This window comes from Helicoverpa armigera, chromosome 31 (assembly GCF_030705265.1).
Source record: "Helicoverpa armigera isolate CAAS_96S chromosome 31, ASM3070526v1, whole genome shotgun sequence".
Classification (NCBI taxonomy): Eukaryota; Metazoa; Arthropoda; class Insecta; order Lepidoptera; family Noctuidae; genus Helicoverpa; species Helicoverpa armigera.
The window spans coordinates 4,648,752-4,673,512 of NC_087150.1; the positions used below are offsets into that span (position 1 = coordinate 4,648,752).

Consider the following 24,761-nt stretch of genomic DNA (forward strand, 5'->3'; position numbering starts at 1 on the left):
AAGCATGAATCACAGAAAATGACATCCTTTTTAGAAATGAATCATTATCTAGAATTACATGTCGACTCACTAAAAACTCGCTATCTATAAACATACACATTTTTATTGATCGAGAGTCATTTGAATAATCAACTTTCCACGATAAGATCTTTTTGATACGTGCTATCAAAAAACCAATATTGTAAAATACATAATGCTTATGTGTCACATACAATTTATCGCCCTCTGAGCCTTTTTCCCAACTATGTTGGGGTCGGCTTCCAGTCTAACCGGATTCAGCTGAGTATCAATGCTCTACAAGGAGCGACTGCGCTCTCTGATCTCCTCAACCCAGTTACCCGGGCAAATCAATACCCCTTGGATAGACTGGTGTCAGACTTACCGTAACGACTGCCAAGGATGTTCAATGACAGCCGGGACCTACAGTTTAACGTGCCTTCCGAAACACGAAGGAACTCGTCATGACAATATGGTCACCCATAAACGGAGGATGATGTCCTCCTAGCCGATTATCAGCTACGGCGGCTGTTCTCATGTAAGGAGATTAGCCAACTGCGCAGAACATATTATAGTGCAGGCACATTTGCTTGGACACAGGTGCACTCAATATTCCTTCACTCTCATAGCGCGATGGGACGACAATCCGACACCACCGGAGAGAGATCACAAGCGACATTTGCGTGCTCTCCGATGCACGGGTGATTGATTCACGAATAAATACCATATTAACTATGAACCTATATAGCTTATATATTAGTTATATTATTATCTATTTAAGGAAAACAAACAAAACATATGTTATACCATGTTATTCCTTATCATTGGCTAAAGTTAAACCTTTGTGTATCTCTGTCAAAACTGTTATCTATATCATGATTCATAGAAACCTTAGATTGTATAACCTGCTGGAGTCGCCTTGATCACTAATCATCATCTCCCGAGCCTTATCCCGAGTATGTTAGGGTCGGCTTCCAGTCTAACCGGATGCAGCTGAGTACCAGTGTGCCACATGGAGCAAGTAATATGGTGATAGGTTATAATTTAGTAATAAGCTACTGTTAAACTCTCTAACTTCCTTAAGCTGTGTCCTATCTATAGGGTCCATTTTGTCTCTAAACTATAAAATGTACTACTTGGATAACATATGGAATGCTAATAAAGAAAAATAAAATAATGGCGTCCACGGCCGATTTCGGCCACGGCGGCTACTCTCATTTAAGGAGATCAACCAGCTGCGCAGGATATATTATAGTGCACAAGCATTTGCATTCCATCACTCTCATAACCCGATGGGACGGCAATCCGACACCAGACCGACATTTACGTGCTCTCCGATGCACGGGTGAATCAATCACCAACTTCCCGACTACGGGCTGTTTTGTGAACGTTTAAGAAAACCCACAAAGCGATTTCGGCCCGACCCGGGAATCGAACCCGAGACCTCGAGCACAGCGCTTGCGACCACTAGACCAACGACGCAGTCTAATATAGAGTATTGAATATACAAAACAGGTCCCGTCTGATTCACATCACGTTTTTATCGTAACTCGTATGAAATTAACTACCGTACCTACGTTGAATTTTAACTAGACTTTCAGGGGCAGATTTTCTAGTTCACAAACACTTTTGTGTTACATCATGACATCATCACCGTGAGTCCACAGCTAGCATGTGTTCGCGCGGCGGTTGCAGTGTCGCGGACATGTTAGTAATGTTCGCGCGCAATGTGTTACTGTTTGCTACAGCGAGAACCTACACCACGAGATATGTACATGCGTTGTGACCCACACCTGTAGAATATTGACTAGTGTCAAAGTTATTAGTATTTTGTTAGTGACGTTTCCAGCTAGTTTAATACTCTAAGATACTAAAGATAAGATACCAGATTAATGCATTATTTTGTTCGCACATAGCTGAATTCTTTTTCAGTATTCAAACTTGCTTTATTCATTACACACTGTTGCTATTACCTTATTTATCTTTTCTTTAATTTATTTTCTAGTTGTTAACTGTAGTTTTTCGTAGGTTTATTTGTCTGTGTAGTGGTTGAAAATGGATCACCCAGCCTTTGCCGACGCTGGTGCGAGTCCGGGTATTGAAATCTGGACTATCGAAGTAAGTAATTTGGCTAGTCTGTAGTACATTTTTGATTATTTATTTATTTATTATTAACTTTTCGAAGTTTGTATGTACTTTCTAAGTATAACTTGGACACCAATGGCTGATAAAAAGGTGAAGCAAAACATCTTGAGGAAACCTGGACCATACCTCTATAGTCTGAAATCACCAACCCGCATTGAGCAAGCGTGGTGATTAATGCTCAATCCTTCTCCGTGTGAGAGGAGGCCGCAGCCCAGCAGTGGGACAATAAAAAAGGCTGTAACAGTAACAGTTATTTATTATAATAACAATGAATGGAAGTTTAGAGCTAAAGCTAAGCCCCACAAAACTGTTTTAGTGGTTTGACTGTGGGGACATCTTCGTGTCTGTAAAGAAATGTAAGGCCAAAGTACCTATATTGTGCTGTTCTATCCAGATTTTTTTCTACTAGTCCTTGATGGTTTATGGACGAAAACAATACAGGATTGATCAATAAAGCAGTGTCGCGGACATGTTAGTAATGTTCGCGCGCAATGTGTTACTGTTTGCTACAGCGCGTACACCACGAGATACATGCGATGTGACTCACACCTGTAGAATATTGACTAGTGACAAAGTTACAAATAGATAACTAGCTATATTACCACTAACCAACTCCGTAAACGCTAGATTCCAATTCACTGTAAGACGTAGGTTTTTATCAACAAAATTTTCTTTCAGAAATTCGAACCGGTTGCCATCGACTCAAAACTGTACGGCAAGTTCTACAATGGAGACTCTTACATCGTTCTTAAGGTGAGAATCATGACATTCAAATAAATTCACACAGACCAAATACTGGCCAAATACCTGATCGTTGTTGTATGCGTACAAAGGTATTCACTTCTATACCTACTTATATGTATGTATGTACCGACTAAAAGTTCGTAGTGGGTACTCTTACTCTTATATTTTATAAACTTTAAGATGCCTCGTTGGTCAAGCTGCCGCAAGCGCGGCTGCTGAGCACGAGGTCTCGGGTTCGATTCCCGAGTCGGGCCGAAATCGCTTTGTGGGTTTTAGAAGACTTTCACAAAGCAGCCCGTAGTCTGGAAGTTGGTGATTGATTCACCCGTGCATCGGAGAGCACGTAAATGTCGGTCCTGCGCCTGATCTCTTTCCGGTGCGCAAATGCTTGTGCACTATACATCCTGCACATGAGAATAGCCACCGTAGCCGATAAATAATAGGCTAGGAGGACATCATCATCATCATCATCAGTCTATCGCAGTCCACTGCTGGACATAGGCCTCTCCAAGTGCACGCCACTGAGATCTATTTTCGGCTTCTCGCATCCAGCTCCTGCCAGCCGTCTTGCGCGGACATCAACATTATCTATAGTCAAGTCGACTTTCCCATAATTCTATATCTATGATGCTAATTCTTTGATACCTTTCACAGACGACAGGCCAATCCAACTCCTCACTGCACCACGACGCTCACTTCTGGCTCGGCAGCAAGACGACCCAAGACAAGAAGGGTTCCGCAGCTATATGGACGGTAACCCTGGATGACATGCTGGGCGGGAAGGCGGTGCATCATAGAGAAGTTCAGGGTCATGAGTCCAGTCAGTTCCTGGGGTATTTTAAGCCTGGTAAGTACCTATGCAAGGTTACTGTGCAACTTCTGTTTTTTTTTTCTATTTATTATATGTCTATCAGTCCATGAGTGGCCTCAAGAGTTGTTTTTTATGTAAATAATGGTTTCAGCCAGCGGCTTCCCCTACTTCCCACGGTTATTACTTTAAAAATATTAGGCTATAGCTTACCTCGATAAATGACCTATCTAACATTGTTTTTTTCAAATCGGTCCACTAATTCCTGAGGTTAGCACATGCAAACAAATAGCTACTATTCTAAACTACCTCGCGCATCAGGATAAAAAGACTACCTCTTTTGACAAATGGACAATTAAATAAAATTTCAAAGAGGCCCAGTTGTTCATTGCATTGGAGCCTTCCAACTAACTCAAACAAAGGTTTAGTGTAAGCCAGCCCATTTTCTCCATTTGTTGTTACCACAAACTATCTAGAAACAAGGTCAACACCTAATCACTCATAACTCTCTAACCTTCTAAACCACTTCGTCTCTCTCCAGCAATCAGATACATGGAAGGCGGTAACGAGTCAGGGTTCACCGAAGTGGAGACCAACGCCGGAGCTGAGAAGCGACTCCTCAAGCTGTCTGGATGTGACAACATGAGGATTGAAGAGGTAATGTGGTGGTTTTGTTATTGGCCCAGCTTTTGCCATGATGTTGATCGGCAAAAGTATTTTGTAGGTCTGTCCACTAGACGGTAGTTGAGAAAATCTACTCAATATTATAAATGCGAAAGTAACTCTGTCTATTTGTCTGTCCGGCTTACACACTAAAAATACTGGACTGACCTGTAGAACCTGGTAGAACCTGGGAAAGGATGAAGCGTGAAAAAGAGGAAGTAAGTCCTGATCAAAACTCCTCTGCGGCTTTGTGAAAGTTTCTTAAACGAAAGTTCGAAAGTTTTGGCTCGACCGGGGCATCGACCCTTGAACATCAGTCCTGCTTTAAGCGAGGATCTGAGTTTCCCCAAATTTTATAATAGGTACATAGTTATATATATTACTCGTTTATGAAAAGAAATTACAATCAATTCAATCTCCGTCTATCGCTACTAATTAATTAATTACGTGTATAAAATTATCAATAGGTAAAAGTATGATTATTATTTATCAACAGTCCACCGAAAATTTTAGATCTTATGATAAAGCTTAATTAATTCGGCATTTCCCAATGAACGAAATTGACTTTAAAATCTACTAAGTACTTTATTATAAGCTAGTTTACCCCACAGTTTCGAGGGAACTGTTTCCTGTATCCGGAAAAAAAACTGCCTGTGTAAATGGTTTTCAGGCGTTGAGTACGTTTTACAGAGGTTTTTTTGGATGTACTGATGAGGCTCCAAAACTACTGAACCGATTTGAAAAACTACTTTTCATCCCACCATCTCGGAAAGAGTACTTTTACCCTTTGATATCTGAGCGCAAAAACCGTTTTTATCCTCTAGAGCGGCAAAGTGATTTGAATTTAGAACATCGTGTGCAATACTCCATTTGTGACAATCTTGATAAGAATTTTCAAACAAATACATATTAAAAGGGGTTTTAACCCCGACCGTTTTAAAAACTGGTTAAAACCGATGCCCAAAAAGCCTCCTTTTTTTCTCAATTCGAATGTTCGCATTTTCTTTTCTCGTTAAATATGTATGTTTTTCCTCAATTCGTACACTTAAAACCTCCTTTGTCCCCCAACAGGTAGAAGCCGACGCCTCCTCCCTCACAAGAGACCACTGCTTCATCCTAGAAGTAGATCATGATATATTCGTGCTGATGCCTGAAGGAGCCAAAGCGACGCAGCGACGCAAGATCATCTCTGTGGCTAACAAGCTGAGGGATGAAGAGCATAATGGCAGAGCTAGTATTGAGATTATTGGTAAGTCTACCTACGAAATAATATACGAAAATCAAAAAAAATACAGAAAGTTTATGTACAACGGCGAGCTTAACTCAGAATTGGGTTCTGTTACAATCAACCGATAGAGAGAGTTAGAAGAGGTAGGGTAGATAAAAAGTGCACAACAACAATTAATTTATAAATTAAACATAGGTACCTATGCATAAAGTTAAGCTATAGGTAGGTACTATACATAAACATCATCATCATCAGGCTTTTTTATCGTCCCAGTGCTGGGCTGTGGCCTCCTATCATACGGAGAAGGATTGAGCATTAATCACCTCGTGCGAGAGATGCGGGTTGCTGATTTCATACTTTATAGTCCAGGTTTCTTCTAGATGTTTTCTTTCACCTTTAATCAGCCATTTGTCCAAGATAGGTACACTTACAAAGTATGTACATGCAAACCCAAACTTAGAAAATATGCATTGGTCATCATCATTTCCCGAGCCTTTTCCCAACTATGTTGGGATCGGCTTCCAGTCTAACCGAATGTAACTGAGTAGGTACCAGTGTGCCACAAGGAGCGACTGCCTATCTGATCTCCTCAACCCAATTACCCGGGCAACCAGATACCCCTTGGTTAGACTGGTGTCAGACTTACTGGCTTCTGACTACCCGTAACGACTGCCAAGGATATTCAATGACAACCGGGACCTACAGTTTAACGTGCCCTCCGAAACATAGTCATTGGTGTCCAAGATATACTTAGAAAGTACATACAAACTTAGAAAATTTGCAATGGTAAATGCCTGACCTGGGATCGGACCTGCGCACTCATACTTGAGAGGTTGTTCCTTTACCCACTAGGCCACCACGACTTTTTTTACTTATATCTCGAATTTTCAATCACCAATTTTGGAACGTTGCACAATATTATGTATTTAACTTGTTCCACATTTTATATAGCCTATACTTAGATAGGTACTTTCCCAAATTATGACATCAACAAAATCCAAAATTGCAATCTTTAAATTGCAGTCGGCATTTTACAAACTCGATAAAAGCAATCACTACAATTTACACGGCAAATCGATAATTTTGATAAGCAGCCTTTCCAGGTAAAACTTCAATATAAAATGTTTTGTTATCATAGACTGGTTTTTGGATGTATAAAAACTTTTTATCTGACTGTATTTAAATTGAGGAAAAGTTTTGTGTACCTATGTATGACTCAAAATATAACGGATATTAGTAGATGTTTGGTGATTTAAGAAAATCTTGATTCCAATCAAAGTTTTCAGTCAGTCTGATACGGGCTAAATACCTGCCTGATCTTTGTAATGTGCGCACTACCATTCTTCTTCATACTGATTTATGAAAACAAAAAACTATCGCAGAGATGAATGGTAGTCTTGTACGCACGTTACAAAGGTGAGGTTTTTAGCCTACTAGTGTGTACTTTTAATATTTAGATAGGATGATTAGGAAGCGCCTACCTAACCAAATGCGAGAGAATGTTCATTTTGTACTAGTTCATCAAATTCTGTTATGGAAAACACGGAATCCATTCTCCGAGTCTAATGAACCGATGTTAAAATTCTTCTAAAACTGTTTTAAAGCTATGTTTGGCATATGTAGGCGATTAACACACGGCACCGCGCACCGCCGCGGAGGGCTCTGGCGCTCGAACAAAAGAGCACCGCTCGAACGCGCGGTCAGGCGTAGCACGTGTGTTAGGCATCAACGGATTTAATACAGGTCAATGCGACATGAGATCCGCTTCACCGTCTACCGGCGGGTGCGCTCGCTTACAAAGGTTGCAGTTACGTGGATATTTTAGGAATGTGCAAATTCAAAATCAAAATATTTATTTATGAGTTCTCTGTCATTAATAGACGTTTTATTTTGTTTACAGACGAATTCTCTTCAGATGAAGACTACGATCTCTTCTTCACAGCTCTGGGTTCAGGATCCAAAGACGAAATCGCCAGCGATGAGGGTGGTTCTGTAAGTAAACATACTAATATTATAAAGCTGAAGAATGTATTTGTTTGAACGTGCTAATCTCGGAGAAAAGTGAATTGATTGGAAAAATATTTCAGTGTGAGATAGCCCATCATAAAGTAAATAACCACTTGTAACCCATTTATCTGGCAGACCCTGATAGGCTATAGAGTTCATTGATAAATGGGCTATCTAACACTGAAAGATTTTTTCAAATCGATACAGTATTTTCTGATTTTAGCACGTTAGTTAGTAAAGTTAGTTACAACCCACCATAAATGCTCTCAAGTAAACTTCCAGGGGCCAGATTATTTCGACAAATAACCAACAGCTCACCCCCTTTGACACAAAAAATTTCAAGCAATTTTATCCTTATACCAAGGGTTATACCTAACGACTGTTATAGAGTACATGATTTATTTACATTTCAATTAAAAACTATTCTAGTAAAATAAAAAAGGTTGAAAAATTAAAACTAAGTATCAAAAAATTCATCTGGATCGTTGTCAGCGGGGATCGTGCCCAAAAGACTGGCTGCTGCCCTAACGACTTATTTCCATTGTATTGTTTCAACCATACCGTTATGAGAGTATGGTTGAAACAACTTTGAGCTCTAAAACAACAAACATAAGTACTAATTTCCCCTATATTGTTTCAGCTATACTACCGCGACGATATTTCAGCTGCATACTTTTATTAGATTTATAGACTTACGAAGCTACTTTGACCTCTAAAACAAGAGATTTTAGTTCTAATTACCCTTGTATTGTTTCAACCATACTCTCACTACTACTTCTCAAGCTACTTTAACTTCTAAAACAAGCTTTAAACGCACTAATTTCCTTTCTATTGTTTCAGCTATACTACCGCGAAGATATATCAGCTGTATACCTATACAGGGTGATGCTTGGAGATGAGTTGGAGATGATGCCGCTCAGCAAGCCTTATAAGCAGAAACATTTGGCTTCTGATGTGAGTAATATACTTAGGTTTTTTGTTTTGTTGGCTGTATGATGAGTGTTACTTGTGAGATGACGGCAGATAGAAGAGTATGGAAGGAGAAAACATGCTACGCCGACCCCAAATAAAATTGGGATAAGGGCAGGAGGATGATGATATGATGAGTTTTCAATAGCAAGCAATGCCTCTAACATGTATGAGCATTGTTCACAAAAGTTGCATTATCGCGAATATTTAGACAAAGATGCCCAATTTCTAAATAATTTTACTAATATCATAAAGCTGAAAAGTTTTTTTGAACGTACAAAGATACTCAGGTAGTTTACCTGCACATATTGCGGGGCTAGCAAAGATATTTTTCTAGACTTATTTAAAATCACTTTTTAAAATGAGTCCTACTAACTTGTCCATTTGAAAGGTCGTGTCAATACATTTACGTTGCTGACGGCATTTAGCGATAGCGATTGCACTAAATACATATCTTAGCTAACATCGCTAATCTAATTAGAAAATTTCAGTTAATCGAGAAAATATATAGATATTATATAGGATACTTTTTATCCAGTTACCCGAAGTAGATCCTACGGAACTCGGATAAAACCACTAACAGAAACTAGTTAACCACTTACTATTATTTACCACCATTTTTTTAAATGATTTATTTATCACCTTTGAAACGAAATGAAAATATTTATTCGCCGAGATATGGTTAGGTAACACAAAAGGTGGTAAAAACAGAAAAAGTCACTTATCATATCTCGCCTTCAGTAGGCATGCGAAAATTAAAACATAAATCATGCCTTACCTATAAGGCTAACCTATAAAAGCTAATTTCTATAATTAATTTTTATTTATCCAACTTTCAGGAAGTCTACATACTAGACACTCCATGCTCAGGGGTGTACGTGTGGATCGGGTCGGAGGTCAGCGCTGACGTCAAGAAGGCCTACCACGAGATCTCTGATAAATACTTCGATGCTAAGAACTATCCTTCTTGGGTGAGTAGACTGTTCTTCTTGTTGTGTTCCGCCGTTTTATGTTTATTGACGTGACAACGTCTTATAAATTTGTTTGCCGGGTGACACCTCATGAAACTGCGTTACGCTCCGCTCACGTTATGCGCTCACAATGAGAGCGAGTGAGAGGCACGCGTCCCTTCCACTCGAGCACAGTTAGCCCGCCTAAGAGCGAGAGAGAGAGAGTGAGAGAGATAGTGCGAGATTCTTTGTATAAATTAATGTTTTAAATATAATTCTTTGTATAAATAAATGTTTTAAATTGTTACTATTATTTCAAAGTCAAAGTCAAAGTCAAAGTCAAAGTCAAATCATTTATTTCATTTAGGCCTTTACAAGCACTTATGAACGTCAAAATTATAACTAAGTTTGATTCTAGTTGCCCATTCAAAAGTAGCTTCCTATGGAGAAGAACGGGCAAGAAACTCCATGGTTACTCTTTTTTAAAAATAATATAGTATTACAGTTTGTATGTATTGATACATACAGTAAAAGCATGCGAAGATCATGTAGAATCGCAAAGACAAATGAGGATAAAGTGACAATTAAAATGCTACATGGTGTTCACATTTACAAATTGGTTTATATTTTGGTACAAAGTTACAAACAAATAATCAAAAGATGAATACAATTTTATTTGCTGGTGTAGTTTTAATTTGTTAATTAATTAGATATTGTCAGTATGTCCTATGGAGCAGGACCAGCATGTTTCCAAGCATTTTTATCTTGAATGTAATCTTCTAATTTATAATATGCTTGCTTACAAAGTGTGGCTTTTATATGAGTTTTAAACCGCAAGTCATTCAATTCCAGAATGTTGTCTGGTATTTTATTATAACATTTGACACAATATCCCATGAAAGATGTATGTACTTTAGATAATCTAAACTGCGGGATAGCTAACTTATTTTTATTTCTAGTGTTATAATTATGTCTATCACATATTTTATCAAACAAATGTAAGTTTTTCCTAACATACATGATATTTTCATAAATAAATTGGCAAGGTACGGTCATGATATTAATTTTTTTAAACAGTTCCCTAAGAGATTCACGACCACGTAAGTTGTACATAGCTCTGACCGCTCGCTTTTGTAAGATAAATATGCATTCAATGTCAGCAGCTCGTCCCCACAGCAGAATGCCGTACGACATGATGCTGTGGAAGTAACTAAAATATACCAGTCTAGCTGTTTCTACGTCCGCTAGCTGCCTCATCTTTCTAATAGCATAGGCGGCCGAGCTAAGACGACCCGCAAGAGATGTTATGTGGGGTCCCCATTGTAGTTTTTTGTCAAGAGTGATTCCCAGGAAAACTGTCTGATTTATAAATTCTAGTTTTTGACTATTGAGTATTATGTCACATTCACTACTTTTACATTTGGCAATGAAAATCGAATGCATTTTGTTTTTTTTTCATTAAGAGCCAAGTTATTTGCGTTGAACCAATTTTGAACCTGGATAATGGAATTGTTTACGTCGTCTAGGTTACGTCTACGTCGATCAATATTAAAAATAAGAGAGGTATCATCGGCAAACAACACCATCCTAGGTTGATTATCAAATAGATAGGGCAAATCATTATTATAAACTAAAAAGAGGAACGGACCTAATATGGAACCTTGTGGTACGCCCATTGCCATCATTGAGCCCAGTGAATTTACGCCGTTTACTTGAACTTTAAGTTGCCGATCGTTTAGATACGATTTTAATAACTGGAGGGATGTATCTTTGATTCCGTAATGCTCTAGCTTCTGCAAAAGCGTTTCGTGATTTACGCAGTCAAACGCTTTTGAGAGATCGCAGAAAATTCCAACCGAGTCTTCAGCTTCCTCCCAAGCCTTAAAGATGTGCTTGATCAAAGTTACACCAGCATCGGTTGTACAGCGACCTTTGGTGAAACCGTATTGTTCGTTATGAAAAATGAAGTTTTTATTGAAATGGCGCAACATTTGTGCAAGCATCAACTTTTCGAATACCTTGCTGAGAACCGGTAAAACAGAAACGGGTCTATAGTTGTTTGATTCTTTGCTATTTCCCGATTTAAATAAAGGTACTACTTTACTGTGTTTCATTAGATCAGGAAACACGCCTTGGTCTACGCTAACATTAAAGATGTAAGCTAAATAGGGTGCAATAGTTTCAATAATTGACCTACACACCTTGACAGACATACCCCAAAGATCTTCTGTTGATTTTATTTTAAGATCTTTAAAGGCCTTAACAACATCCTTCTTCCTACTCTTTTCCTACTATACGAATGAATATTCACATTAAAATTATTTTACCACTCAAAGTCGTTGTCACGTAAAACTTTCGCCCGTATACCGACTTTACAGGTAACCAATTTTTTTAACCGACTTTATAGAAAAGGAGTTTGGCTTGTATGATTGTGCGTGCACGATTTAGTTACGTTAGTCTGAACTGAGGTATTATCTCCTGTTTGGCTGAACTGATCTTGATGCGGTTTTCAGCTTAGTATTTGTCGTAAGTAGGAGACGGGTCGAGGTAGGGGTATATTATAAAAGTCGTTGTTATATTTTATAAAAAAAAATATATATATTTCATGATAGTAGAAATATTTTGTATTCGTGCATTAGTTTTAAGTGATCCATATCCAACAGGTAAAATGGGACACTATCACGTGAATCTATTAATTGAAATTGTTCATAGATGATGTATTTCTGTTGAAATATTGATTAAAATAAACATTTTAGGGACTCTGTATGGAAGAAGAAGTTAAAATATTTATTGTAATTTTTTTTTAAATAATACATCAGATCCCTTCTTGCGCTAGTCCGGCTCACATTTGGCCGTTTTTTCTATAGCTTTTTCATTACCTTATGTTATTGTCCTAATAGCAGGCGCTGTTATATATTTTCTTTTTCGCTGTGTTTCAGGTGAACGTAACAAAAGTATCTCAGGGATCCGAAAGTTCTACCTTCAAGCAATTCTTCCACAACTGGGAGACCATCTCCAGCTTCTCCAAGGGATTAGTTACAGACTCAGGTAAGTTCATCTAACGAGCCTTTTCCCAACTATGTTGGGGTCGGCTTCCAGTCTTACCGGATGCAGCTGAGTACCAGTGTGCCACATGAAAGGACTGCTTATCTGATTGCCTCAACCCAGTTACCCGGGGGCAAGCCAATACCCCTTGGTACTCGTAAGACAGGTTTTCACAAGACTACCCGTAAAGACTGGCAAAGATGTTCACTCGACAACCGGGACCAATTGAACGTGCCTTCGGAAACACTAAATAAGTTTGTTAAGGTTTTTTACCATAATATGGTCTTCCATCTAAATCTATACTGGTACAATTGCTTCACTGTTGAGATGCTATGCTATCCTCGTGCAATACAAGCTATATTTTGTCCGATTACGGGACAGAATTCTCCCTGCACGCAAGCGAAAACGAGGGGTGATAAGTGGTGGCTAAGTTACCGTGGCCCTGGTACATAAAAGGCCTACGACAGAACACAACGGTGTTTAGTCAGTAAGAGTCTGACACTCCCTCACCGCTGCTAACCCACAGCGGGAGGGGGGTAAAAAGTGGTTCTTTGTATACCTTACTAAAACCTGGTCTATTCTACAGATGCTGGCTATTTCTCCGAGGATGCAGAGCACTCAGCTCAGGCAGCTAAACAGATCGGCAAGAGTGCGGCCGCCAGGGGATACATGCCCGACCAGGGAGATGGCAGTCTTACTGTTACTAGGTAAGAGATACTTAAACATGTTCAAAGAGGAACCTTCATTTGGAGGCTATCTTCATTATCATGGCTTGTATATTGGTGATGTCTTAAAAAACGACTAACCATATACCTAAGCATTCACGAAATTCAGTTGCGTAAGTATACTATTATGATTGTATATATATTATGATTGTTCTTTTGGTTTTCATAAACGAGAGGGTAGAACGGGATCCTATTACTAAGACTTCGTTGCCCGTCTTGTTTGTCACCATCTTATGTAGCGTGATAATAAGACTATTACGTTTACTTAAATATACATTTGTATGCGTTACAGCAGTAGCGGCTTTAGGGTAGGGCGCGGTTGGGCGACGGCCCAGGGCGCCGGACATATCCATCCCCATAGGGCCCCATACAATCCTTGATCAGAATTTTACTCCTATTTTTGTTTTAAATTTCATAAAAGATCGCAGCTTACAAGAACTGTATCCAAATGTATGGATAGCATCAGGGCCGCCTTAACCTATGGTGCATGGTGTGCGAATAACCCGGGCGCCGCGGGCTCAGGGGCGCCGCGGTACGCTCCTGGACCAAGAAATTTCAATTAAATTAATGTATTGTCATACAATGCCGGGCGCGTTAGATTAGATACACTACTTTTATGTCCCAAAACCCAAAAATTTTCGCGCTCCCTTCGCTCGCGGCTTCTTCACTTCACAGTCGCCTTTTATTATATATGTTAAGGACTTTTAGTGATCCAAATCTCAAAAAAGCTTTTTCGGGCTTGCTTCACTTTATAGTTGTTTTTATTTTTCAACATTTTTTTGTCTACCCTAGCAAAAATTCATTCCATTTATTAATAAGAAAGTAACTTCTAGTTTCTATTTATGGTACTACTTTAAGTCCCAAAATTTTAATTCATAGGCGCCAACACCAACAAAGAGGTATCTACGTTTGGGATACATTTTAAGTCATTTTTGTTTTGAGTCCTAAAATATAACAAAAAATTTCACGCTCGCTTCGCTCGCGCATTCAGAACCTGTGTTCCCGGGTTTTTGCATTCACCAACCAGCAATAACTTATGTACGATTGGGCTACATTTTAGGTAATTATTGCTTTGACTTGTTAACTATAAAAAAAGAATTCGCACTCGCTTCGCTTGCGCAATCGGTAACTACATATATGCCTCTGTTTTTCGTATGGGTATGAATTGCAGTTGGGGGCGCCGTAGAAATCTCGCCCAGGGCGCTAGTAGAGTTAAAGCCGGCACTGCGTTACAGTATCGCACACCGATGAAATCATGTACAGTCTCCAATTTATTTTATTGCATTGGTTCTTTCCTAACCTGGAATCGGACCCACACCCTAGCTAGAGGTTGGTGAAATAAAGGAAAAAACTAAATAAAAGCCTGTGGTATCCAAAAAGCCAAAGGGGCTCTATGTTACTGCGCAGATTTTTTTTCTGATGTTTGTGGTCGATTAACTTTCTCTCAACATCTTATCTTTTGCCTACCAGAATCGCAGGAGATCAAGAAGATGTGACCGAAGCGTTTGCCTCAGGCGTCTCCGTGCTGTATCAGTCAGAGGTCTACGTGGTGAAGTACCAGTACACCAACGATGATGGGGGCGAAGCTCATGTTATTTATTATTGGGTGGTAAGTTAATACAACTTTTTTTTTTGCCAACTTCCCAAATACGACGAGGCTGGCAGCTATTTGTGTTTGAGGTTTGTGAGATCGTCAAAACTAAAGTAAGTAAATGTGTATTAAGTAAATAATTAAACTAAGTAAACAATGCCGCACTAAGGGATAATCTCGCCGATCACATAACAGTAAAATAACAAAATATGCTGAAGTGTGTTTGTTTTAATGTGTAAATCTCAGGCAAGGCACTGGTCCAATTAAAAAAAGACTGATTTATGCTGTCATAGATTAAGGGACCTAATTGCGCAATATTCAATATTCAGTCTACTGTCAATGAATCACAATTAGTATCCACCTAAAATTGCGCAATTTAATTGATCTCATAAACCGCCCATACCATAAGTAATTCCGTCAGCACTTGGTTAAGATACCCTTAATTTAATTTCCAGGGTTCAGAAGCCAGTGCAGATGACAAACAAGCAGGCTTAGAGCTGGTTTCCCAGATAGAGGATGAACTGGAAAGTTCTGCTACGGTCGTGAAGGTACCACAAGGAAAGGAGCCTAAACATTTCTTGAATATCTTCAAAGGTGAGTAGATTTTTGAGACATTAAATTTATAGTTTTAAAACCAACTGTTAGCTATGAATTTTCATGTTCAATTTTCCTTGTGGTTGTTTTAAAAAAACGGCAGTATTTTTCGGTGCAAATTAACCTTTAGACAGTCTTGTTGATTAGTATTGCAAAATAATCACGTCTATTGAAATAGAGATTCAAATCCTACTAGTATTTTGAATACGAAAGTTTATAAGGATGTATGTTTTGTAACTATTTCACGCTAAAACAACTGGACGGATTTTGATGAAACATGGCAGTATGCCTGCCTAATAGTTATACAAACTCGCATACTTTTCTCTGCCACAGAATGGCTCTCTGGCTGCAGAATACTTAACATGTTTCTTCTTTATTATTTTAGGTAACCTAGCGATCATGTTTGGAGGCAAAGACACCGAATACAGCCCCGTGAATGCTAAGGGTTCCTATGAGGATGACAATATTAGGTTATTCAGAGTAAGTTCTTCACAGACTCTTAGACTTAAACTATGCACCCATCACGGCCTTCAAGAGTTAGGACGATAACCAAATTACTTACTTGATTAAACTTTTCATAAAGTATCTTATGGTGAGATATCTTTAAAATATGTTGATAATTTTAGAAAGGTTCGCAAGCTATTTTTTACTGCGGTTAGACCAGAAAACCAGAAACTAGGTACTGAACCGATTTGAAAGATTCTTTCACTGTTCGAAAGCTACACTCCTCCCGTGTAACATAGGCTATATTTTATCCTATAAGGCTAATGTTCAATTATGTTTTCAGGTGGAAGGTACGGAACCAGGAGTAGACCTGAGAGCTATTCAGCTTGAAGAGAAGGCTGATAACCTGGAAGATGATGACGTTTATGTTCTGGAGACTAAAGAGACGGTCTACATTTGGATCGGAAAGGTAAGAGCTGTTATTTATGGCGAATATTTCATAGCATAATGTGTTTTAATTCAGTAATTTTTAATTTCAACCTGAAATAAGCACTTTTTCACCCAGTGTTGAAGTTTTCCTTACTTATATAGGTCTTTTTCAATGCTCAGTTTGGACTTAGACTTTGTCTGACATAACATGGCTTGACGAAAGATATAAGCTTGAATAAACGATTTTTTATTTTGATTTGATTTTGCGTAATGGACTTGGGTTATAGATTATATGCGGGATTTTATATTATGGTTCGGCGGGTAGATAGATTATAAGATTAAGCAACGCATGACGCAGTCCGTCCGTGTAAACATCTTGGCATGATAAATTCCTCCGTATTTCGCTGAAGTATTTCGGAAGGCATTTTCAATTAGTTCCGGCTGTCATTTTAACATCTTTAGCAGTCGTTACGGATATTCAGAAAAGTATCAAGAAATTCAATCACATTTTTAATATATATATTTTATTTTTACAGGAATCTAACGACACAGAAAAGGAAGCAGTCACCAGTTTTGTTGAGAAGATCGTGAAAGAGAAGGAGATTAGCACTATTGAGCAAGGAGAAGAGCCGGAAGAGTTCTGGGAGGCTTTAGGTAAACTTACACTAATATTATAAAGCTGAAGAGTTTGTTTGATCACGCTAATTCCAGTTAAAATAACCCATTTTTCGGAGAAGGATGTGGTTATATGGGAGCGTGGAGTAGTTTCCACAAAACGAGGGTCACATAACTGGCTGTTCGAAAGAATGCTTTGGTGATAAACGTGCCCTCGACAAAAGGTAATTGGAGGCAATACTGGGTGGGTTTTTAGCCGGTAAGAGTCCGGCACACCCCCTCCACCGACCGCCCGCCGACCGCCAGTTATGTCACATAATTGGCTGCAGCCAGTCTTCTAATATTAATAAATACCTAGTAGGTAGGTATGTTCATAAAAATTTTGGCAAACTGGGAATTAGGAGGCTATTTAACTCCCTCCACCATTAAATATGGAGTTTGTCAGTTCATATCGTTACGTGACTCCACACTAAACACAATTATATATGTTTATGTATGTTGGTTAGCGGTAATTAGCTCACGCCAAACACAAAGGCGCCCAGCCCCGGATCTTCAATTTTTTTTAGGCGGGGCAAAACCTGAAAAATACCGCCCCGCCTACCTACCTACTTATGTCTATTTTCTCCAACGAAAGTCTTTTTAGGGTTCCGTACCTCAAAAGGAAAAAACGGAACCCTTATAGGATCACTTTGTTGTCCGTCTGTCTGTCTGTCTGTCTGTCTGTCTGTCTGTCTGTCTGTCTGTCAAGACCCTTTATCTCAAGAACGCGTGGACGTATCAAGCTGAAATTCACATGAAATACTCAGGTCTATTATCCCTTTAAGCTCTAAAAATATCAAACTTCTAAGCCAAGCCAATTAAAAGATACAGCCAATTATGTCGATATTTTCAACAAATTTTCGACACTCGCAAAGGAATCAAAACCCACAGGATACTTCCCGTAAACTCAGAGTCTTGAAATTTGGCATGAAGCGTTGTCATATAATGCAAATATAGGAAAAATTGCGAAAATCTCATTTTTTTAGTTATATAATATAAAAAAAAAAATATTTTAATAAAATGAAATTTACTACCTTATTTCTCACGAACGAATAAAGGTATCACATTGAAATTTATACCAAATACCTAGGTCTATTGTCCCTTTAGGCAGTGAAAAAATCAAACTTCTAAGTTAACGCGATTAAAAGATACAGCAGTTATACCGACACCTTACAGCCCTTTCACACGGCAGTCCAGTTTTGCGGGTCCGGCATTTTACTGTATCCTGCAAAACTGAACCACGTGTGAACACAGCGTCCGTTTTTGCAAGATTCCCGCTATATACTGGACGAACGATCCAGTATCAAGTGACAAAACCGAATCGCACAAATCGACGGGAACATCATTTTGCAGGATCCTGCATGCGGTTTGCTCGTGTGAACACTAGTATATAATATCTTTTGCGATCAAACGGGATCCTGCAAAAAACGGTATCCTGCAAAAAACTGGACTGCCGTGTGAAAGGGCCGTTAGACGAATTTCCGTCACACGCTAGGGAATCAAAACCTACAAGGTACTTCCCGTGAACTCAGAAACTTGAAATTCGGCACGAAGCAGCGTTATATAGTACAGATAAAGGAAAAATTGCGAAAATGATAAATTTGAAGTTACATAAGATATTAAAATATTATTTTTGCTTACACGACATAAAATATTTTTTTAATAATTATAAACTTACTACCTACCCTTTTTTACATGAACGCGTAGAGATATTAAAGTTGAAATTCATATCAAACACTTCTTAAATATAATTGCCTCTAAACTGTGATTTTTTTTAAATCATTCAAAGGTCATTCAAGGGCACCTTAGTATGGTAACCATACCCACGGCGGATACGAACGAAATATAGCACAGTATAATGATAAAGGCTCTGATGTACTATGGCATTAGTCGCATCTATGTGAACCATGGGAATCTAGAGAAAATCAGGTGTAAACATCAAATATTTTCCTCATTTCAATGGGGAATTTAAACGACCAAGTTTGACGGATTTGAGAAATCATTTCTTTGTATTGAAAGAGTATACTCGCCGTTTATTTCCATTGTCATCAGGTCAGGATCTGATGATGGAAATCCTGAGAAATCGAGGGCAACTATCAGAAATTGTAGGCATGCATAGGATTAAAACTTGATTCTCAGATGTATGTCTGGTGATACTATCAAACAGTGAAAGTTTAGAGCTTACCTGATGATGAAGACGTGAGAAAGTCGAGAGAACTCTATGTATGTTTAAAAAAATAAAAGATCCCATAAGTAGTGAATTCTCATCATCTAAAATAAAATAAGCTCCAACACAAGGTTACGTTATAAATTGTAAAGGAGTTCCCATAACTATATCTGATCTTTGCTATCGATCCCACAATGGCAGTTAAACCTATCTATGTGGAAAGTCTTCGCCAATACAAATTAAATAAGCCCAAACACGTGGTAGTTGCAACATACCGTTCAGGAGTTCCCTCGACTCTCTGTGGTCTCCATAATCAAATCAGCTCCAAACCTTCACTGTTTACAAGTACCCTCAAAAATACACCCACATGTCTGGTTTTGACTCGATGCGTGCCTACAATATTCAAGAGTTGCCCTCGATTTCTCAGGGTTTCCAGATCCTCATCAGATCCTGGTCATCCGAATTGGCATCTTCTTTCTTTATGAAAAGTCTTTAACAATAAAAACTAGCATTGCAACCTGTACAATCCTCTGAAACTGCTTGTCTTTTATATTTTTCAAACAATCCTGGACATTCGTCTCCATGGAGTTGTAATAAAATATTTATATTCAAAGAAACGTCATAATATTCTACAAGATTTAAAACTAGGTACTTTGATTCATGTCCGCCACTTTTTACAAAGCGGGTGAGATATGCCCAATGACCTTTAAGACATAATTAGTTATTTTCAATCAGATTTCTGAATGATGACTATAAAATGTTGTATATAAATAACTTTAATAAAATAACTTTTGCAAGGTACTGGCCTACTATTTTAGTTATATTATAAAATAAAAAATATTAACTATTTTGACTCTCACGAAATTACCATAACTATGATTGTTCTAAACTGAACGGTTGGCGCGAGACTCGCTTTTTATCTATACAGGATTTGTACGGAACCCTTGGTGCGCGAGTCCGACTCGCACTTGGCCGGTTTATTTGGTAGGTAAAGGACTTAAAAAAATGTGTCCAAATCGTTGTAGGTTCAAACAGTTGGTCAGGTTTAAGGTATGAAAGTCGAGACAGATTAATGTACACAAAAGTTTATAAGTTTTAAAAAGAGCGTTTTTGTTTTTGAGGATTCCATAATAATTTTTTTTTTGCTACATTTGACTTATGAAGTCAACAAGGTAATGTCTGTGTAATATTGCGCGAGCGAAGCGAGCGCGAAATTTTTTGAGTCTACGACACAAAAGTGCCTGATTAAGAAGGCACATAGTTAAGCAACAAGTACCTAACCGCGAGCGTAGCGAGCGCGAACTTTTTTAAGTTATTTGTTTGAAGACTCACAAATTAAACAGGGAATTATGTACAAATAAAAAGAAACCGTGATTGGAGCGAGTGATTTGTGTTCGTTGAGTCGGTGCGTCAATAAAAATAATAAACCATCAGAAAACCAGTAGGTACCTACATAAATTGACATTTAGCTGCGAGCGTAGCGACCGAGAACTTTTTCACTTAGTTGGAGGATGTTAAAAGTGAAAAATAATCAAAATGATCAATTAAACAAAGCGAGGGCGACTTTTTTAGAAACTTTGCTTGTCAGTATCATGATACAATACAATGGACCTTTCTTATCAAACGGGTGTCATTTCATCGAAATTTCCTGGTGGTGGGGCGTCCCGCGGCCTCGGTCTCAGGGGCGCCGCGGGACGCCCCACCCCTGAGACCGAGGCAGCCGGGTTATTCGCACACCCTGCACCATAGGTTAAGACGGCCCTGTAGGTAACTATTATGGTAATCTGTGATGTAGGATTTAAAATCAAGCAGCTGCCTGATTTTGCCGCCCCCCGAAATTGCCGCCCGGGGCATGGGCCCCGGCTTGCCCCCCCCTAGATCCGGGGCTGAAGGCGCCTAGCAATTTACTTCCAAAAAAATCATAGGTATAGGTATCTTAATCAAGCCTGTAAATAGTGCTTGCTTAGATTCAACACATTCCCTTGTTAAAAAAACTTTAAAACCTCCTCAAACCCCAATATTCTTCTAGGAGGAGCCCCAGAAGAGAAAGAAGACCCATCAGGCTGGCGCAACGCCGTCAACAGACGCGTGACAACCCCGCGCACGTTGACAGCTGTCACTGTCACTGTCACCAAGAAGATCAAGTTCGAAGACCTGGATGAGGAGTATACGCAGCAGGTAATGTCCATCATCATCTCCCGAGCCTTTTCCCAACTATGTTGGGGTCGGCATCCAGTCTAACTGGATGCAGCTGGGTACCAGGGCGCCACAAGGAGCGACTGCCTATCTGACCACCAGGGTCCATCATCATAACCATCATTTTGAACCGACTACATAAACGTCCGTTGACTTAAAACTTCTTTATACAGGAGTAGGTACGAGTACATAAAGAACTGGGGAATTCATAAAGAAGTGAATAGGGTACACATAGGTGTAAATAGGACTGGTACAAAGAGATACATACGGAATATGTATAAGGGTCGTAGACAGAGGAATAAATAAGGAAATATTTAAGGAGTAAATGGGGGTATATAGTAGGTACGTAAGGGAGAAAATGGATTAGTCAAATTCGCGCAGATCATAAGGTTTTATTTAGCAACGCGTGGTTGGTTCGAGGTTGGGTGACTATCTTCTCATAAGTTCTTCCGAGTTTCGGATAGCACGATAAACTGTAGGTCCCAGTTGTCATTTGAACATCCTTAGCAGTCGTTACGGGTACCTAGTCAGGAGTCCAGAAAGTCTGACAACCGGTCTTACCAAGGGTTTTCGTAACTGGGTTGAGGAGTACTGAGTGCTGTACCAGCTCAGCATCCGGTTAGACTGGAAGCCGACCCCAACATAGTTGGGAAAAGGATCCGCAGATGATGATATTTTCTTCAATTGCAATTGAATTATTTTCAGGACCTGTCTGATGATGGAGCCTATATCCTGGACACTGGTGAAGAACTCTACTTGTGGCAAGGAAAGAACATTCCAGAACGTGTCAAGATGGCTAAGGGAGATATTGTTAAGGTAAGACATCATCTGCCTATTATAATAACGGCGTCCAAACCTATGTCGGCTGTTCTCATGTACGGAGATCAGCTAGCGAGCGCAGGACATGTTATAGTGCAGGCACATTTGCTTGGACTGCGGTGCACTCACTATTCCTTCACTCTCATGGCGCGATGGGATGACAATCCGACACCACCGGAGAGAGATCACAAGCACGACCGACAATAACATGCTCTCCGATCTACGCGTGTTTCAATGGTTTTTTTTTTAAGTTTTCCACAAAATATAATGATTAACTCTGAGGATAATTTCCTTAAACTTCTCTCAACCATATCGGTCCTCTCTCCGATGCACGGTATGAATCACTAACTTCCAGACATCGGGCTCCTTTGTGCAACTTTCCCCGAGAGTCGGTCCCGAGCGCATAAGCAACCTACAGTGTAGTCCAAAAGGTGATGTCAAACCGCAAAATCGTCATTTCCATTAGCCCAACGACATAAAGAAACTCCCATTTATGTTCAGCATTTTTTGTGAAATCCTTGAAGATCTAAAAAAATTACAATAACTCGAAAACAGAAAGACGCGGAAAACACATAGAGATTCACCTTTTGATGTCTTTTGTACTGTAACCTATTAGCAAACGTTTCAGATTAGCTTATAATCTATATTATAAGTAATATATTAGCCCTTTTACCTCCCCAGGAATACATAGAAGACGACGGCCTAGACCGTACGGTAGACACGGCGCTCGTAGTGTTTGTGAAGCAAGGAGAAGAACCCAGCGTGTTCAAGAAACTATTCCCGGAGTGGGACAACGATATGTGGGATGTAAGTTATATGGCTAGCTTTTTTGTTAAAATACTAGCTTCCGTCAGCAAAAAGTTGTGGTTGCCTAGTGGGTAAAGAACCAACCTCTCAAGTATGAGTGTGTTTGTGTCCTGCAACTTTTCTAAGTTTGTGTGTACTTTCTAAGTATACCTTGGACAACGGTGACTGTGTTTCGGATGGCACGTTAAACTGTAGGTCCCGACTGTCATTGAATACTTGGCAGTCGTTACGGGTAGTTAGAAGCCAGTAAGTCTGACACCAGTCTTACTTAGGGGTACCTATTGGCTTGACTGGGTAACTGGGTTGAGGAGGCGAGATAGGGCAGTCGCGCCTTATGCCACACTGGTACTCAGCTCCATCTAGTTAGACTGGGAGCTGACCCCAACATAATTGGAAGAAGATGACCAGGTTTCGTCAGCAGGTTTGTCCTTGGTTAGGTACCTACACAGCGCTAGTAGTGTTTGTGAAGCAAGGGGAAGAACCTAGCGTGTTCAAGAAACTATTCCCCGAGTGGGACAATGATATGTGGGATGTAAGTTAAATGCCTTTTGGTTAAAATAATAGCTTCCGTCAGCGGTTTCAACTACGTTCTATGAGGACTATTTCGCGCACTTGGATAAAATAAGCCTGTGGGTTTCCTGCAAAGGTGACCAATAGTTTAGACTAGCGCCTGAGAAAGGACATAGGCTACTTTTTATCTAGGTGGAACCACTTCGCGCGCTTGGATAAAATAAGCCTTTCTCTAAAGGTACCTAAGGTAATTCACAGATACTTAGTCTAAACAGAGCCTTAGAGTAAAAATACGTACATAGGCTACTTTTTATCCGGATGAGTGTGGTTCCGGTGTGTTAGAACCGCATGATATGGTTCGAATAAAAACCTAAAATAGAACTTATACTATGGAAATAAAGTTGAGATTTTGAAGTTAAGAGGACGAATTGGAATTTTTGGCGCCAAGGATGTCAATTTTTCTCAGTAAATACAAAACGGATCAAAATACAACTTGGTTACCTGAAAGTTCATGATATAAACCTTATTTTGTTAGTTGTAGAAACATGATTAGGTAACTTCTATAACAGAGAAAAATATATCAAACATACCTCTTTTTAAAAAGAGATTCACATATTATGGGCAAACGGGACCGATTTAAGCCTCTTAACTTTTTTAGTAGTCGAGTATATACATACTCTTTAAAATTGTAGTAGGAATTTTTATTAAATTATCATTTCTAAATATTAAAATTACAAAACCATTTTGTCGCTTACGACTTTTAGTTATAAGCTAGCGCGCGTATTGTTATCCTCGCCCCGCTCAGACGCTCCGACCCCTTTTGGCGCCTTAGATGCGCGTGCCGGTTATGGAATTATTGTTGACCAATTCCTCGCCTTAACGTAATTTTTTTCATAGTTTGGAAAAGGCTAGGCAGACGATAATTTAGAAACCAGTTGTGAAGAAATAAATAAATGCTCTTTCCATAAACTGAGTTATAATAATACTGTTTTTTTTTTCTATTTCCAGAATCAAACTTCATATGAAGACATTAAGAACGAGACCAAAGCTGCTAACTCTAAGTGAAAATGAAATGAAACACTTTATTTATTTATGACTTAAAACTAAATTTTATTTATTTTTTATTCACATAATTTTACACAATGTTTACTTTGGTTAAATAAAGCACTTTTACATTTTTAATGCTATTTACATGATTGTTTTATTTTTATATTACCTACCTTCCTCCTGTGGTTTTACCTGTGTCCATAACGCTTAGACCAATGGGAG

The 24,761-nt window shown here is 39.0% G+C and overlaps 1 protein-coding gene across 1 annotated transcript; it reads left to right on the top strand.

Annotated features, from left to right (window-relative positions):
• The first annotated feature begins 1,931 nt into the window (after positions 1-1,931).
• LOC126054348 (gelsolin, cytoplasmic) lies at positions 1,932-24,683 on the top strand. The gene is made up of 19 exons (XM_064043279.1): positions 1,932-2,115; positions 2,821-2,895; positions 3,541-3,733; positions 4,236-4,351; positions 5,429-5,606; positions 7,486-7,577; positions 8,433-8,546; positions 9,401-9,532; positions 12,451-12,559; positions 13,143-13,263; positions 14,752-14,890; positions 15,328-15,466; positions 15,852-15,946; positions 16,254-16,379; positions 16,876-16,993; positions 21,190-21,338; positions 22,062-22,172; positions 22,857-22,982; positions 24,501-24,683. The coding sequence occupies exons 1-19, from the start codon at positions 2,053-2,055 to the stop codon at positions 24,555-24,557; spliced, it is 2,253 nt and encodes a 750-aa protein (XP_063899349.1). The 5' UTR covers positions 1,932-2,052; the 3' UTR covers positions 24,558-24,683.
• Positions 24,684-24,761: the final 78 nt, after the last annotated feature.

Bases quoted from the DNA above. Each gene is read 5' to 3' on its own strand.
- LOC126054348 (XM_064043279.1), top strand. From the start codon at position 2,053: ATGGATCACCCAGCCTTTGCCGACGCTGGTGCGAGTCCGGGTATTGAA. The intron at 2,896-3,540 runs GTGAGAATCATG...TACCTTTCACAG, and splicing joins ACTCTTACATCGTTCTTAAG to ACGACAGGCCAATCCAACTC. The intron at 21,339-22,061 runs GTAATGTCCATC...AATTATTTTCAG, and splicing joins ATGAGGAGTATACGCAGCAG to GACCTGTCTGATGATGGAGC.